Genomic DNA, 18,448 nt, shown 5'->3' with positions numbered 1-18,448 from the left:
ACTGACAATATCTGAACTTATTCTATTACAGAGATATGGAGTGAAATGTAATACCTTAAAAATTAATTCAAGTAATGCCAAGCTTAACCTCTGTGCTAGCTGCTGATGAATTCCCAAGAGACATCAGATTACAGAAACATATTTATAGGAGCTATATTTACAGTCCTTTTTTTTTTTTTTTTTTTACTTTGTCTCATAATCATCATGCATGGCATTAATCTCAAGAGAAAATGGACTACATAGATTTTAATAACAAGACTTTCATATCTCCACTCAAAGAATCCTTACATAGCCAACACGCCACAGTAAAATATTAGGTACAGCTAACTAACACAGTGCTTCCCCTTTTAGATTACAAACCTTAATTTATCTGTTCCAGCTTTGTACCTCGAGATTCGAGCCATTGACAGAGGAACTGATAAGGTGTCTAGCCAGCGCTTCTCATATTTTGGTTCATTAGCTATGGGTGAAGAAGGTGATGATGGAGCCTGTGCAGAATAAATGAGAATCAGTAAGTACAGTCTACAAAACAACATAGTGCAAAAAACATGAATATTCATCTCTGGCTATGCTTGTCTCAGAAAGGAATAATATATAGTGATAAAACTATTTAAGGAACTATAGTTTCTTGAACTTTGTAGATTTAGAAACTTAGGAATTTAGTAGAGAAATAAAAATAAGTATTCACGAAGAAAGGAATGCTGTCCATCTTGATAATATATGTGACACAATTTGATACTATTTTGACTTAATTTTAGTATTGCCTTAATACTAAATAATATATATTGCCTTAACACTAACTATATATAGTTTATGTTTATAACTGAAAATAAGAAGGAAATTTGTTTTGTTTTAATCATAAATATCCTGAATTTTATCTAAATGCAACATAATTATCTAAATTTATCTAAATGCAACATAAATTAAATTTTTGATTTAAACTAATTTAGTCCATGAAACTCTTTGACATGTCTCAATTATCAAAGAAAAAGACACAGTATCCTAATGTAAGTACCACAGGAGTCATTGAGAAGACTGGTTTCTTATTTATGCAACAGACTTTTATCCATAGTATTGTTTAATAGTTGATTTAAAACTCTGTTTTCTTTATTATCAGTATCCATATATGAAATTATGAATTTTGGAAACTTCATCTTAGAAGTTTTCCTTCAAGTGCCTCTACTGGAAAGACAAGATTGCTGATACTCTCCAAGCAGTAGAAGTGTCCAGATCTCACAACAGTGAAAATACGTACTTTTATGATCTACTCATTACAGCATACAGAAGAAAATGATGTTAAAACAAATGTGTGCAAATGCCAGTGCAAAGTTAGTGGAATTAGCCTGCATATATAGCTATTAGTCAAACCTGAAGTAGAGGTCATATAGATTGTTCAGTCTGGTCATATGTGTAGCATCTTATGTATTGCAACTGAATATTTAATTAATGTATGAAAGCAACACAGTATGAAACATGATTAAAATCAAATACTTATGAAATTTAAAAAGTTGTCAAGGAACTACTGACACTAAAACTTTCATGGAACTTCAAAGGAATACACATCTTAGTCAATATACAGTTGCAGAATATGCAGTTTATTCCTTGTGAAATAATATCCAGAGGTTTACACTATTGTATCACTGACTGAAAGTACAAAACTATGTCTAAACTGTGAAGAAAAATAAAGAAAAAAAGACAAAGGTGGTAACTGTTTTTCTTTGCAAATGATTTGAAAATAGTGTTTACAGGTAAAAATCAATTAAGTTATGAACGTTATGTTATGATTAGAAATAACGTTAGTTAAGTTATAATTAGAAAATGATGGAAACCAATGCTCAGCATACCAATTCAGATTTATAATTATGATTATGAGCATATAAAAGGCTTATTAAATGAACAACAGAATGAGATAGGATTTTCTTACGGAACACATAAAGACAATACACTTGAAAGTTTACATTGGTATTTATATCTCTGCAGTACCATGACATCTGCATATTTCACTTTTCTATAAAGAGAGCCATCACTATGTACAGAGAGGCAGTTAAGAAGGAATCAAAGAGATATAGGTATTTAGGTCAAAGTTAGGCATCTATGCTATCTGTATCTGAACCGAAATTACCTGTCCCTTAGAACTTACCAGTAGAGAAGTGAGTTGAAAGATGTTTATTTTTATAAAAGCCATAAACATGCACAGAGTAGAACAAAAGCAAATAAACCAAATGATGACCCAGCATCAGCTCTCTTATGCCCAGGTGTTTAAAAAAAAAAAAAAAAAAAAAAAACACTCAAAATAGAGAGCATTCTGAGAATTGCTCCATTTCTATTTTTTCTTCCTGCTCATAAATCTTTTAGGTTTTTGTTTGTTTCTTTCTTTTTCCTAAAGCTCTTTCTTATAGTCAGTGGCAACTGATCTTTCTATTTCTTTAAATAAATCAAAATACTGACTTTCAGATTCTAACAGGATGACTGAGAGTTAGTGACTGAGGAACACTTCTCTAGCAAATAAATAAAAAAAAAAACAGTAGTGAAATTGGCAGAGTTGGTTAACAGTAAAGTACTTACTGTTGTAAGCACTACTAAATTAACTACTTAAGTTGGTTAACAGTAAAGTCTTACACTGCAAACTCTTTAAGGAAAAGAATCATAGAGTTTCATTTAGAGTATTTGCAATCCCTAGAACAATCCAGCTTTCATTTGACTGAGATCTCCTGATGTTGCAGTATGAATATTTCATAATCAAGTCCATTGACTAATTCTATTTCATAGAATTAGCCACAAAAAGATAAGGTGTCTTGAAAGCTTAGTTTAAACTTGGTAATATCTTAGTGAAGAAACTGATGCATATTTTAGCGTTCTGTACAAATGAAAATCATTGACAGAATGACAGGCAACCTGAAGTTGAAAATGATCATCAGAGTCTAACATACCTGTCCAGAAGCTGAAATGTCTAAGAATAAAGTAGAAGGTAGCTTATTACAGCCAAACAAAAATGCTTGAATATAATCACTGAATTTAAATCCAGGAATCAGAAAATAGGAACCATCTTCACCTATTGTTCCTGTCCTCTCCACTCTCAACACAGAGGTAACATCCAGATAATTTAAACATAAAAACCCTTTTCTTGCAAACTGTTAGCTGTATTTCTTTTAGTAGGCTGTATTCTGTCTATTATGTAATATTCAATTTAAGAGCATTTTACAGAAAAAAAATAATGGAAGGGTCACTAGCAATTTGATATTTCATTGTGGTCCCTTACACTTCAGTCAAATGCTTTAGTAGGATAACAGTGTAAAGAAGAAATATCTCCTTGTAAGTAAGGATAAGAATTTTAGAAAATCTACATCACAATTCTCCACTGGATTCATTAATTAAAGAGGGGAAAACCCTTGGTCAAAATTTATTAACCTCAAAGTTATGATTCTAAATGCTAAACTGTTATAACTTGTGTAAACTCCTAAGGAAATTTGGTTTCTGCAGACCATTTCAAAGTTTTGATACTTGATAAACATACCAGAAAGTGTTTTCCAGAGGGTTATGTGTTTCACCCCCTTAGTTCTGGGTTACTTACACAAGCAGAATCCATACTGCATGATCCAGCCAGTAATTACCAAGAATAGGAAAGTGATACAAAGTGGTCAAGCTGGTCCAAGTCTCAAACGTCTGTTTCTTACTAAGCCATATTGTACTAACCTGTTTATGGTAGAACAGAAATTAGAACCCTCCTTACCTTGTTACAGACAAAAGAGAGCATACACATGGCCACAAGGCCACTGCACAAAAATTAAATACTATCATAGGCCCAGCAGCCCATTTTATTCAGTTTGCCCTATAATCTACTAATATGTCAATCAGAGACAGATCCTTCACTACATCCCTTCAAAACACGTGGATAAATGTAACAACATGGGGAAGAAGAAAGCCAGTATCATTTTTGCAAACACAGGTCATGCTTCAGAAGTCTTTTAGAATTATCCAAAGCAGTTATTAATGAGAGGACCAATCACTAAGACGTACTTGGGTTTCCAAAAACCAGGAAAAAAAGAAAAAAAGATTATTAACTGATTTGCTATGAAGTAAGGGAAAGCCCCAACACAAATTAGTAATTAGGTAAATAAAACAAGCAAAACACTTCACTTAGTAACCAGTTTTTACTTCAGAGGGTACTATCAGTGGACTCCCAGATATACAAGCTATTCAGCATACTGATTGATGATGTGGACAAGATAGTAAGCAATAGACTGATGAAGTTAACTATGTGCAGCAAGTAATGAAAAATAATAAAAAGAAGAACAAACTGCAAACTGCAGTAGAAGCACCTCATGATACTGAATGACTGAGAGGTAAAAGGACTGCTAAAATATAATAGATAAATGAATACTAATGCATATGAGGGAAGTCTATATTAACTTTTCCTGGACTGTAATGAGTTATGAACAGATGATAAATACTCAAGATAAGATCTTGCTGTTGCAGGAAAAGCAGATGTTGAAAGGTATGGAATGGCTTTCATGCAAATAATTATTAAGTAAACAAAGACTAATTAGACTGGAAAAGAAGCAGCTGACATGACTGTATGACAAGTGTATATAAGAACACAGAGAAAGGGACTAGGATATAATGGCCCACTTTCCCTTAAAATACAAATCCTAAAATACAGAAGGATAAAAACAGTGAAAGAATGCATTTCTGTATATAAGAAACTCTAGTTCAGGAAGAATCTATCCAAAACATCATGGAGGTGCACAGAACATACCCTATAAATAATTCTACATATTTCCTCTGTTCTTGGATTCTTAAGGGCATCTGTTGGGGACGAGCTTTTTGGCTAGGCGGTCCTTTGGTCTGACCCAGTGTACTGAGCTGGCTTGAACTTCAAGCCTTCTGTCTACTAAACAGTTGCTGCTCATGCTCTGCACACCATTCCTCCAAAGGACTGAAAAAAATTGGCGGTTTAGAGATAATCTCTTCAACTGTGGCTTTTATCCTCTGGTTCATTTCACACCTTTGGCTTTCTGCAGAGATCACCAACAATGTTGCCAATTAATGCCAATTTGCTTGTAACACCTGTCCATTAAGAAATGGATTGAGTACAAAAATCTCATTTTTGACAGAACACTGAACCAGGATCAGTTTGTAATGACGCATAAACACTATCCACCTGGGACAGCTGTGTACTGTTGACCTGGAGGAGGGAATGATCCTATATCCCATTAGCAATCACTGACCTATGAAGGACAATGTGGGCAAGTGCTTTGTTGCTTTTAAAAACATATTTTGTAACTACTTGTTATGGGACAACCATGAAGTCATATGGTAAGTAGAATGAAAAGGCCTCCGTTAAGTGGGAGACCTAATCAGACATGTCTCTATAATTAAGCTTGCACTAAGAATATAGGAAAGACATAAATAGATCATAGTTCACTGTGATTGTCAACTTTTTATCTTTTTGTGACATATTATTTGCTGAGCTTGGGCAACTCAATTATTTTACCTTTTTAATTTTAATTTTAGACTGTCATTGATTCTAAAACCTCTGCAAGAAAAATGTCATGTACTCAAAAGGAAGCATTTCTGAATCCACACTAGTAATTTAATTTGTAGTTTCTGTTAGGCCTGCACCTTGAAAGCAGCCACAGTGATATTTTAGGATGAATGACACGCTGCTGCTTCTTTAAACATGGGCTTTAGGCAGGCTGAAGCTGGGTTAAATCAGTTTTGGACTCAGAAATACAGTCATGTTGCTCAGCAAGCTTAAGCTTGCTTTTTAAATATACTTTTCAACTTATAGTACAAACACTGTCTGGTTTGCAAAAATGCAAGTCTTGCAAAGTCTTCATAGTAGATGAAGACAAAGGACTACACCTAGAATAGCAATGTATCTATCAAAACATTTTCATATCACAATTAATCAGAGGTATCAATAATTGGTATAGTTTTTTTTCTTAAAGGACTAAACTAACTGGCATCAATGATTTATTCCCTTGAAAGCTACTTTTCTTTATTACCATGATGCCTTGCTGCTGCCACCAGCCTTAAGAAATAAAGAGAAGACAGGACTCTTTCTTATTGATATCTGAAATTTCAACTGTATATGCAACTAGCGCAAAGGATTTCACAAAAGGCTTGTGTTCTATAACTTTTGTATTTTTTTGCTAAATTATGCTTGAGGGTTTCAGAAGACTGGCAAGATGTACACTGGAAAATTAACTTTCAGTTAATTTATTTTAATTTAAATTAATTAACAAATTTAAGTAATGACAGTTTTGGCAAAGCCTAAAAGGTAAAAGAACATAAAAGAAAATGAATAAGAAGCAATTGTGATATACATAAGGAACATTTTTAACTTAAATTCTGTGATTTTGTCTTTCCTCCTGTAAGACTTTTTCTGACAATTGCAATTCATCCACTTTCTGCTTTAGAAGATTTATTCTTTCAAAATGTATCATTAAACTCTTGAGACTGTTCCATAAACTGGTACTTCTACCAAGCGCATGTGTATGTAGCAGGCATGACTTATTTTAGATTACTGCTTGTGATGAACACTGGTTCAATTTCAGATGATATTATTTATCTTTTGAGCTGTTGTTGTTGCTATTTCCTCTTTAGTGAACATTGTTGAGTTTCTGAAAAGAATATCAGATATTTCTCTGAAGATATGTGTATGAAAATGCTAGCAATATTAATATAACATTTGATCTTCATATATTGAAATATTTTCCTAGGAAAAACAACTCTGACATTAAAGTGCTAAAACATGGTGTAGCATAGCTTAATTTCTTTAAGCTATAACTGAAAAAAATGGCTAATACATGTTTATGGACTTTGGTATAAAAACAAAACAAAACAACTCAGTGTAGTTAATACTAACTTAATTGTTTTTTTTTTTTTTTTTTTTTTACAAACTGGAGAGCATCTTGTCAAAACTCCATTACTGAAGATATTGCAGTACACTCAACAGAAAGCCCTCAATATGATACGCTTTTCAAAGTAGGCAGATTTGTCTTACAGTTATTTTGGAGGAAGGGATTTAGATTTATATCTTTTCTTGCAGCAGCACTGGAAACCCCTCAGCTCACAGTGAATTGGAGGAGCTCTCTCTACATGTTTCAGTCAGGTCAGTGACTGAAATCTGTACGCATATTGCATATACATATGCAATGTACAAATGAATAAATAAATGTATATGTAGGGTTAGTTTTCAGTGGATCAATTAAGTAATCTGATTAATGTGTAGCTGAGCATTTGCCAACTCTTCTTCTAGGGCGAGACAGGAAACAGAGGCTGCCGACTAGCTGGGGAAGAAAACAAGTCCACTCCATTTAGCAGTAAAAGAGTCTTAGTTAGCTGACATTAATCATGGAACAACACAATTACAAGTGTTCATTAGAGACATGACTGAAATTCTTGCAGTGCCCAGCTAAAGAAACACTTTATTGAGGTATCTATTGTAAAGAGGAGTCAATTAGAGTGTTCAGCTTGTCTCAGATGATATGATGATATCAAAATACCTGTGCATTTCTTTGATGTAGCATCAATTCAGAAGAGGGTCTGTGTTTATTTATTTTTAATGGAATGCTTAGATGCAGGTGTGCAATTCTGTGACAGCTTTAAGAAGACAGTAATTATGTGGTAAAGTATGCATCACCAAATCATTTAATAAAGGCTTTTATACGGGAAACAAGCTCTTCCAGATGAAGTAACAATTTGGACACGTAATTTAATGTCTTTAAAATTCGATGAAAGAAGCAACTTTTAATTATACAGCTCTATTCTACACTATTTTAATTGACACACATTGTTTAATTAAATGTGAAGAAGGTGAAACAGCATGTGAAACAAGAATACTGCCCCTCCATTTCTATTACAGAAAAACTGATTTAATTCCAATGCTGCATTACATGTAGGCTTCTGAAATTTAATGTCTTCTCTTGAAGACATGTAGTGCATTTGAATTAATGGATAGTTTTGCAGACACTGAGCACCTATATGTGGTTACGTGTTAGGGATCTATGCTGCCCTATTCACTGCAGTAGCTATGCATTTAAAACAATGGGATTGCTATTCTGCTGGTGAGGAACAAATTAGAAATCTTTCAATTATATAAATTTTTCTAGAAGTGATTTACTACGGAAAAATTAATGAATATTTCATTACAGCTGTGCTGCTAGGTGGCTAGGTGCTGTACTTTTTTTTTTTTTTTTTAAATGAACCAATAAGGTACAAGCCTGACTAAGATATTTTTAAAGAAAATGTATGGACTACTGCACCTTTTTCTTTAATTTGTTTCCCTTAGGCTAAATGTAATTGGCTCCTGAGTAACCTCAACAACCTTGCCTGCAACACCTTTCCCAGACATATTCTTTCTTTGGGGGATGAGGGGGGTTGGAAAAGAGGGTAAAGTAGTTTTTAATAAATCTCAGCACAAAAGCAGAAAGTAATTATGACTCTTCTCAAATTATAACAGACGTCAGGAAAAAAAACACCATGTTAAAAGTATGTGAGGAAAAATACAGAAGAGAATATAGTGTTGAAATTATTAAAGTGTCACTTTATAAATGCAACTGTACTGAAACTTCAGTGTTACAGACAGCTTTTGGCAGCCTTTCATATCCCCAGATGGGGTGTGCTGTCCTTGCTGAGAAGAATTAGCTCAACGTTAGAGAAATATTTTGGCCTTCACACACTGCAAATCCCTTGGGACAAATTTGAGGTTTGTCTCCTGCTCCTATCACTGACTGGGAACTCAGTAAGTGTCAATTTGTTGCAGAAACTTGTGGAATGACAATGGATGCAACTCTGAGGGAGGACCTGTTGCCTTGATTTCACTGTTGTTTATTATTATAAACCTTTTATGTATATCTGAACCACTGGAGTTCGTCTATGCTAACATCGCATCTAGATCCGGGTCACCACTATTCACCTTTGTTTCCCTGCAGATCATTACCAGGGCCTGGTATTTGAAACACTAATCTAACTATGGCAACAGTAAAAGGATCTTTCTAAAAATAATAACACTAGTAATGCTTGCTTTCATTTCTAATGCTTCATCTTCTAACACATGCAGTCTTCAATCCCATGAATGCTCCCACATATTTTTTCTTTCTAACCACGGACTTCTGATACTCCCTGCTAACATACCTGAAAGATTGCTGCTCTTTCTGTTGCCAAAAGGTGATAAAGGATCATAATTTTGTTTAGTCATGCAACGGAGTTGCACATGTATAACTTCTCATTATAATCTAGCTCTGCCCTGAAGCAGTCCACTTTGTGCCTTTGTAGTTATAAGCAGGAGAACAGATAATGAGGGAAAGAGAGAAGCTTTTGTACAAAAATCAAATGCAAATTTAATTCATCCCCAGTTCTCATTCTGCATTCCTGAACATCATAAGCCAAACATAAGAGCATCGCGCATTAATAATAAACAACATTCCCCCAAACTTCTTTGTCTGTCTGTGCAAATGAAAGGTACTCAATGCACTCAGTGCAATCTACAGAGCAATACAACTCTCTGCAAAGCAGATTCCCGGTGACTGGTTAGATGAACTACTCCCTACAATCCATCAAGTAAACAAGGTTCTCCAAATATTCTAATCACAAGTGTAATTAAAAAAGAAACTGTGTAATCACCTCATTTCTACCAGCACTGATAAAAAATAAACAACTTAGGCTTTATCTCCTAAGCCATTTTCTTTTTGCTACTGCTGAAAACTACAATGAACAAGTTCATAAGAAATATGAGAAGTGCATTCACAAGAGAGGGCTGTATATGGGAAAATAGGTAGAATCAAAAAATGAAACCAGATACCTGACAAAAACAGGTTATTATTTTTTTACTTGACACATTATTTATATTATGATCGTGCTGCACTTTTTTTTTTTTTCTCAAAGATAAACAACAAAGCCAGAACCTTCTATTTGACCTTTCTTGGTCTTTGATTTCTTTTACAGGGGCTAATCCCCACTTAAAACTTCTTCTTGGGCTGTGTGTGAATATCAGTTTAACTTTCAGTGCTTAAGTGAGTACTTTCAAAACTAGTATTAGATGTCACAAAGCTGACATGTTGCTCAGTGTTCATTTATTTAGTATCTAGTAAGCCTTCCTTTTAATTCAATGCCATAAGTCCTTTCACCACCATTTTTAACTAAGTTTAATAAACAAAACAAAAACCTTAAACAAACAAACAAAAAACACTAAAACCATATATGACTTAAATTTTATTGGGAAATTAAACAAGTGCTTAATTTCTGTGCAGAAGAAATAACTATCCTGATGAATCACATATTAAATAGAAGAAGAAATAAGCCTGTGGAAAGGATTAACAATGACAGTGGGAATCAATAAAAGATGAGACTTTCAAAAATACCTTTTATTCATTTCATTAATATAGCAAAAGTCCTAATCAATTCAGAATTAGAGAAACATAACACTTTTGAACATCTAAATCTCAGATGAACAATTTCCTTACTCAATATCAAAAGCATTTTATAAGCAGATCTAGAATAGTAGAGTAGGAAGTTATTATCAAATAGCTTTTTTTCTACTGATATGATTTCTGAGAGTTGTAATCAGAAACAGAAAATTTGGATTATTTTTCTCTGTATGTAGAAAGGGAACGGTTTCATATTTTATTAGTGGAGAAAAAGGAGTATGCTTATTTGCAGTGTGTTTTATCTCTTTTCATATAGGATCTCACCACAGAAGCAGTTCAAGATATTCAGTTCAAGTGTAGCTAGCTATGTTTGTCTGTTTAAAGTATTTTCTTTTCTGTTCAGGAAATGGAAGACGTAGTGATGATTACTTTCATGAGAGTAACCAGTACTGTCTCTCTAAGTAAGCTACTTTTTGTATTTACTAGATTTATTACATCTTATGCAAATACATTACCAAATGACACACTATGAATTACAAGTCAATTTAAAGTCATAATTCTTTCATACACAGTGAGAAAATCATGGATTTTCAGATCAGGAGTTGGCAGAGTCTACTGGTATCACATACTGAATCACTCTAACAGAAAAGATATTGATCTGAATCTTGAAACTTCTTTAAAGTGAGCTACAGCATGACAAAAATGAAGAATAAAATACAAATTAAGAATGATAAATAGTATGTTTATACTGAACTGGAAGGCACTACAGAAACAGGAAAAAAGTAAAATTATTGAAGCTTTTAGATGTGGCACATCCATTTGATCTCAGCTCAATGGTCTGGTTACTTACTGCATTGAAGTATCCATCAGCATAGCTTTTACCCTCAGTAAGAGGATCTCCAACCCCTTGCATGCACCTTCTTCCCTTTTTGCCTCTGCTTGTTTGGGATTGAGCAAATCCCTCTGCAGTTGGGATTGTTTCTCTTACTCTGAAACCAGGACTACCATATATGTTAAAGACATAGGACCTATAGGTCCCACCAGATGTTGGGCATCTGTATTTTTCCTTTTTTTATAAACTGTATGTGGTGCTGAAGTAGGCATCTTTCTTAGATCAAAACTGTTTAATTGAACAGATGAAACAAAGCCACCAAATAATAAAAAAATAAAAATAAAAATAAACATGTAAGCAACTTAGAAAATTCTAAATGCTTGTTTCATTTAATTTAACCAACTAAACTCAACATACACTATCAAAATTAAATTAGAATTCTTAAATTACATGATCTACTCTAGTCGCAGTCCATTTATCAGAATATCACTTTTAGACAATTCAGGGAAGTTGGATATTCAAAGAAGTGAAAAACTACTACGGTTTCCCTTTGTATGGCAACTTTTATACTATTTAATAGTGTCTTAGTAATTTCTTTTATTTCAGACCTCTTCTTTATTTATTTGTCCAGAGGGATGACTTGGAAATCCAGCTAGGAGAACACCCCTACAGTATTTTCTCCATTGTTTTGTAGTTAGAATCCTTCATGTACATGCACTATAATCACTGGCCTAGAGAGTAGCTCTTCTAAACCTTCTATGTTCCCTGAAATTTCAGAGTACGATTAATAAACCATGTATCAGATACAGATGAATGTATCTGATACTACCAGTCTCTACAGCATTTGTCACACTGCTCAAGCACAAACTAATTAGGTGTGAAGAGAACACTTCACCTCATTTCTCTATGTTCAGGGCAATCCCTTTGAAGCACTCTACTGCAAACTACTCAAATACTATAGGAAAGATTTCCATAAATCCTGAAGATGATATCAAATCACATATAACAGACGCTTCACAGAAGATGTGATAAAGATATGTCTAACAGAGGCAAGCTACCATGAGAACTGAAAACAGTGTAATCGTATTAGGCAGAGACAGCTTGATGTTAACATGGCTAAACCACTTCCTATATGATAAAAACTAGTAACACCACAATATATTCTGGTGTCATGTGAATGTTACTGACTGAGATAGCATTAGCTCAGGTGTCTCTGTATTACCGGTTTTCAGAACAGACACGCTGAATGACTGTTTGGTAAAACTGTCATAGTAATCATTCTCTACCTCCTGTCCTTTCCTTTAATATGCATGATTTTTGGAGTAGCATTCATAAATACATGTGCATTGTCTAATATAGCAAGGATCTGACCGTAGTTAGGAAGATACATACAACATGATGTAACATTATTCATAGTGAGTCAGACCTCCCTTACCAAGATGATATTAAAATGGGGTTTAAATATCTATATTTTTACTGGGCAATACTGTCAGAGGGAATGTCAGTCCAGCTCTTCCTTTACTGAAAAAATGAAAATACCTAATTAAAATTAGAAGCACCCACTATTTGGTACCTGAAAAACATGCAATTCTGAAGTTCTAATCACAGCTCATTCATATCTTAGCTGGATAGACAATAGACCACACATTTTTAGTGGACTACCTCAAAAGTCAGCCATATCAACATAGAATACATAGAACCTTGCTTTTGGACCTCATAATAAGAATCTGGCAATTTTTAGTTTTGTTTCCTATGAAGTGAGATCATGACATTTTTACTGGGCTACATTGTTTTGCTGGGCTAAATTGTTTTGCTTTACTTCACTTCTAGGTCATTGTGTCTGGTGCACATATATAGGTCCCCACATGACTTTTTGTCCAGCTTCAGAAAAAGACAGAAAAGTGCTGTATTAACGAGTTAGTACCTCAGTATTCTCCCTTCTGTTTTTATAGAAGCTTACATGCAGTCTTTTGTGTGCTACCTTGGAAACTAACTCTAAATTACTTTGTGTTACAAGTCCATAAAACTCCAGCCACTTATTGTTGTAACGTGTAGAATTCCAAGTGTGCAATCCCCACTGTATAGTCATAACGATGATTGAAAGTTATTATGGCACACATTTTAGCAGTTAGTAGGCATTAATTTGCTAAAGCATGCTAATGCAATCAGAGGAAATCACCTGACCATAGCCCTCTTCATATAATGCAAGCACTTTGAAGAAAGGACTTGTTTGGCTGCATAGCACCTGGTAGACAGGCATTTCAGAATAATGGACCCTGATGACAGACAGTTTTTTTGCTAAGACAACACTGCAAGGTAACTAAAGGTAAAAATTATCTGGATGATTGCAAACAAATAAACATGATATCTTCTGTATCTATACTCAGTTTTTTCCCCAAGCACTAAAGTACAGGTATCAAAGCAAAACTGAATACTTTTATTTATTATTAATCATATATATTTATATAATAAATATATGCATATTTATATTATCACATATATATTTATCAGAGAAAAATAGCTTTAAGGATTAATTTAGAGGGGTAGTGGTGAAAATGTGCAAAGCTTGAGAGAAGCAGCAGACACTTAGATGTCTGAAGAAAAAGGAGAAACAGAGGTCAGCAGAAGCCTGTACTCCATTCACAGGGCATTCATTCTTTAAAATTCAATATCTAACTGAAGAGACTACAGCTGCAATTAGTTAAGAGCTAAACAATTTTTCAGCATGAACAGCTGTTCTTGTACAGCTATTATTTACATCTTCAATCTTCATTTTAAGAAAAGAGCAACATTGTCACCTACTAAAACATCCTATCTTCTTTGGTTTTGACAATTTCTATCTTTCCCAGAGAAAAGAATATATATATATATTATTTTTTTTCCCCACAATGCTGCACTTAATTCAGTCATAGCTGTTTGCTGCAGAAAAAAGAAAGAAGGGACTATCCTCTGGATTAAAGAAATAGACTTGTTTTCTTAAGTCTGCTTTCTCATTTTATTTCTTTTTCCTCCTTTTTTCCTTTTAATGAAAGTTTGCCTCAATAATTCAACCTTTACATTCTCTTCTGAATTCCATTTGCATTTCAGCATCTTTACTAAATTTAATAGCACAATGCTATAATTCAACAAAATACGTTAAAAATTGACATGAATTCATCCCCACACAATGATCCAACCTTGCTGTGATCATTCTTAGAAGCTTCTCAGTTGCCTCATAGCAACTGAGAATAGCAACTCAGGATACCATGTTGGCTATTTCACAAGAATTTTACAGCACAGGCACTTAAAAAAATATCCAACAAAACAAATGAAAAAAAAAAGTCAAAACCAAATCAAACCAAAAAACACTCAAACAACCAATCAACCAACCAACCACTAAAAAAACCTTAGGCTAGTCCTATGGTGTTACATTAGCATTCTGAAGCTCAAAATGGAGCAAAAACTTGCATAATTTATGCTGGTTTTGGTATTAATTTACTTACAGTATTAATTGAGTTTCCATTTAAATGTAAGCCACTATCAAAGAGAGGTGATGAAGCTCCACTGCTGTGATCACTGGATGGTCCAGGGGAACCTGGAAATCAGATAACAAAAGATAATCGCTTATATTAAAAATATATGTATATATCTATTCCAGCTGTAAAACACGTGAAGAATTTCTAATACATATCACCAAACCAAAACTGAAGTACTGTGTACATTTTAGGAAGATAGACAATAAAATGTGTCAATCTTGTGCTATACTTTACGTCTAACCAGAAAAAAAGTAGCTGGATGTCATTTTATGGAGGCTGTCATTCTATAGAAGCTGTGCTCAAGGTACCTTCTTAGATGCTTAACTGTTTGCAGGATTAAGCCTTTTAAGCCTTTTTTTTTTTATTTTTTTCACTGAGAATGAGATATTCAAAATCAAGTAACAAATTCAGTTACACAAATCCCATTAATTTAATGAATAAATTTCCTACTCAGTGTTGAAAGTCTCATTTTGGAGTATAATTATGGAGAGTATATCTATACACAAAGCTAATAAGAAACTCTCAAGCAAGTACTAACAGTACACATACTTACATTTTACTAATGGATATATATTTTTCATAAAGTGGCAATTACTTTCAAGAATAATGCACCTTCTCAAACTAAGAAATTAAAAGTAAATTGTCATCTTGCAATGTTGTTACTGTGTTAATACTTTATTATAACACAGCTATATTCTATATATATCTATATATATCTATATATAGAGATATCTAATCCTTTAAACAGCTATTCATGGTCCTACTTTAGCAGTTAATGGGACTCTAGGAAAGCTTAATGCATTTGTATGTAATAACTCATTTAATATAACAGAAACAACACAAAGCCACACCATTGTGTAATTTTTGCTTAAATATAAAATTATAACATATAGCGCCAATAATACACAATTACTGTCAGAATATACTTGGCCTTACCAATAAAACACATAAAATCAGTTTCACAGCATTATATTCATCATCACTGAAAACTCATTTTTCTGTCTGAAGAAGTCACCTGAAATTGCCTTTAAATCATTTCACATTAATAGGTCTGTCAAATCTAACATCACAAGAGTCAAAATGTCATTCCAAGTCATATATTTTTATATGTATCTATTCCACATATCTGAAAGATTTAGCAAAATGGAAGTTAATTCAACAAAAGCTCATTTTCTCCATAACAGCTCTCTGTCAGTCCAATATTGAGATCCCAAAATTATACTCTGTGTTCTGAAGTTTCAGCATGTTTTCATTCATAGTCTTTTCCACACAAATTGAGACGATATCAGCAGGAGGCACTGCTATGCTTTGCTGATACAGGTCTAACCCAAGTGCCAACTTAGTAGCTAGGTACATTTTGTAGCTACTGTAAACCTACAGTACACCACAAAAATTGATGTTCAGAGTTGTAGCTGACCACAGGGAATTATTGTAACAGAAAATGGTATCTAATTTTTTATTTAAAAAAATGTTTAAATAAAAAACTTGGCATTAAATTCCCTGTGGAAGAGCCCGCCTGTTGGAACCTCATTATCTCCCATAACAGACATGTATGACAGGTCCATGAGTCGATCAGATTCTTAATGTGGACCAATCCCACATCTTCTGCAGTTTCAGCATATCCAAATAGACAAATTTAATTATTTTCAAAACTCTGAATGAAGGATTTACTATAATACAACATACTACATTAGTGTTTTTAAGTATGTAAAACTGACATCTGCTGCATGGGAAAGCATACAATAAAAGGTGAAGTAACATATTTTCCTCCTCCCAACATATCCCTCCAGACTTGCTTTTCAGTTCAGTAGCTTTCTTTGGTTTTCTGAGTCACAACAAACTACTCAGCCTCCCTCAGTCTAAGTCACCTTCACCACTTGATTGCAGGGAAGTTCACAAGTTGTTTAGTCTGCTCCCTGCTTATTCGCACACTGATGGACTATTCCTTCATTGCCTTGTTCTGTATTTTGGAAGCTTCCCCTGTTTATGTACAACTGCTTTCATGGAAGGTGCAGTCCTCCCATCTCTCCAAGGAGCTCTACCTGCCTCCTGGCATGGCAGTCCCAAAGCTAGCAGGTGGGCTTTTCTCTTCAGAACAAAACATAGGATATACATACACAGCATATACACGATCTAAAAAAATTACACTAACACAAAGCAATCTTATACTACCTGCTACTATAGCTCTTGCCCAAATAGATGAGACTCCATATCAAGTGCTGGGTACCAGTTCAATCTCTGGAACTTTATTAGTTCATAACCATCCAAAAAAAGTGCTTATTTAAAATAAAGCGTCTGGTATAGACAACTCCCCTCGCCATGACTACAGCATCTTACTGGGGACTGATGCCAGAAGCTAGGTACATGGTATATTGTGAGACTTTCAGCAACCATTATTATCACCTAGCTTTCTTCTTATTCCACCCAAATTGTAGTTAGACACTCAAGCTATGAGAAATGAAAACTTGTACTATGACAGGTCTTATCTGTTTAATTTTTTTCCTTTTTTTTTTTTTCTTAGCCGTGTCATTTTTGTTATCTTAAGAACGCTAGTTCATAAAAGATCCTGTGACTAAGGGAAAGAAAGATTTTTACCTGAGCAACAGATTATTATGCTCAGAGGAAAAAACTTCCCCTGTGACGTACGAAAGGGCCGGAGAAAGAGAGAGATATCCAGTATATAGGATTTTGCAGTCCACAAAAGAGACTGAGATACTCCTGAGGGTGGCAAGAAAAAGCCAGAACTCAGAGGTGAGTGAAAGAAACTTCTTAAGGACCACAGGGGATTTTGCAGATCTAGCAGTAACTCAGGAAAACCACCAAGTTATCTGACACTAAACCTAAAGCAAGAAATCACTTGCAGTGGAACAGGTAGGAGTTGTTTATAAAACCTTTTAATTCTTTTTGACAGAATCACTGAGATTTTTCAATTTAAAAAGTCAGATATTCTGCTACTTAGTTTAATAAAGCCTGGATTTTTTTTTTTTTATTATTTACACCTTAAAAGCCTTAAACTTAGCAGACCTAGAAAAGTCTATTTTAAAGTTCATCAACAGTTTTATTTTTTTAATGTATTTCAGTCAGTGAATTACACTGAACCTCTAAACAACAAACAAAAACCTCAAAATGAGCATACCAATGTAAGGCAGTCAGAAAGACATTATCCTCTATAGCACTACAATTTTTCTTTTGATTAACATTGCTGAATGATACTGGAGACGTCCTGTATAAAAATAATAAACAAACTCATTTATCTGACTTGCTAAATATGTCATAGACAGCCTCCAATAGACAAAAAGACCATTCCAGAACAACCACAAAATTAATGTCAAAAGAAACAGAAGCTTTGCAGCCTTTGAATATTCTGATAATTTGGTGTAACCATCAAAATCAAAAAATTCTTATGATATCCTGATTTACCATAAAATGCCCTGAAGACTCTTTCCAGCAGCAGTGTATCTTATCTAAAAGGGTAAACACCTTATGTCTTGCTCAGCTCTGGGATGGGTAATGGACTTAGAGTATCCTCAAAGACGGTACCCACAGGCTGAAGCCGTAATATTCTGTAACAGGCTAAGAAATAACCCTCATATCCACTTTTAACCTCTTCAAAAAAGGAAATTCCTTCTTTTGGTTTCCAGAAACATATATCTGGTTTCTTTCTAGCTGGAAGCCACCTTAGAGCAAATCACAGGTCATGGGATGTGGAATCATCCCAGCCACGGGGC

At 34.1% G+C, this 18,448-nt stretch overlaps 1 protein-coding gene across 10 annotated transcripts in view; it reads right to left on the bottom strand.

Annotated features, from left to right (window-relative positions):
* Positions 1 to 18,448, bottom strand: part of SNTG2 (syntrophin gamma 2) — a 279,525-nt gene that overhangs the window by 92,582 nt on the left and 168,495 nt on the right. For all 10 annotated transcript variants that reach the window (XM_066994855.1, XM_066994853.1, XM_066994856.1 and 7 more), the window contains 2 exons: positions 14,688 to 14,779; positions 361 to 488 (listed from right to left, as the gene is read on the bottom strand). In XM_066994855.1, the coding sequence (XP_066850956.1) occupies positions 361 to 488; positions 14,688 to 14,779 (220 nt within the window). The remainder of the gene's footprint in view (positions 1 to 360; positions 489 to 14,687; positions 14,780 to 18,448) is intronic.

The sequence above is a fragment of the Anser cygnoides genome, chromosome 3 (assembly GCF_040182565.1).
Source record: "Anser cygnoides isolate HZ-2024a breed goose chromosome 3, Taihu_goose_T2T_genome, whole genome shotgun sequence".
Classification (NCBI taxonomy): Eukaryota; Metazoa; Chordata; class Aves; order Anseriformes; family Anatidae; genus Anser; species Anser cygnoides.
Note: the sequence above shows the minus strand (reverse complement) of the source record. Positions and strands in the feature narration are given on the sequence as shown.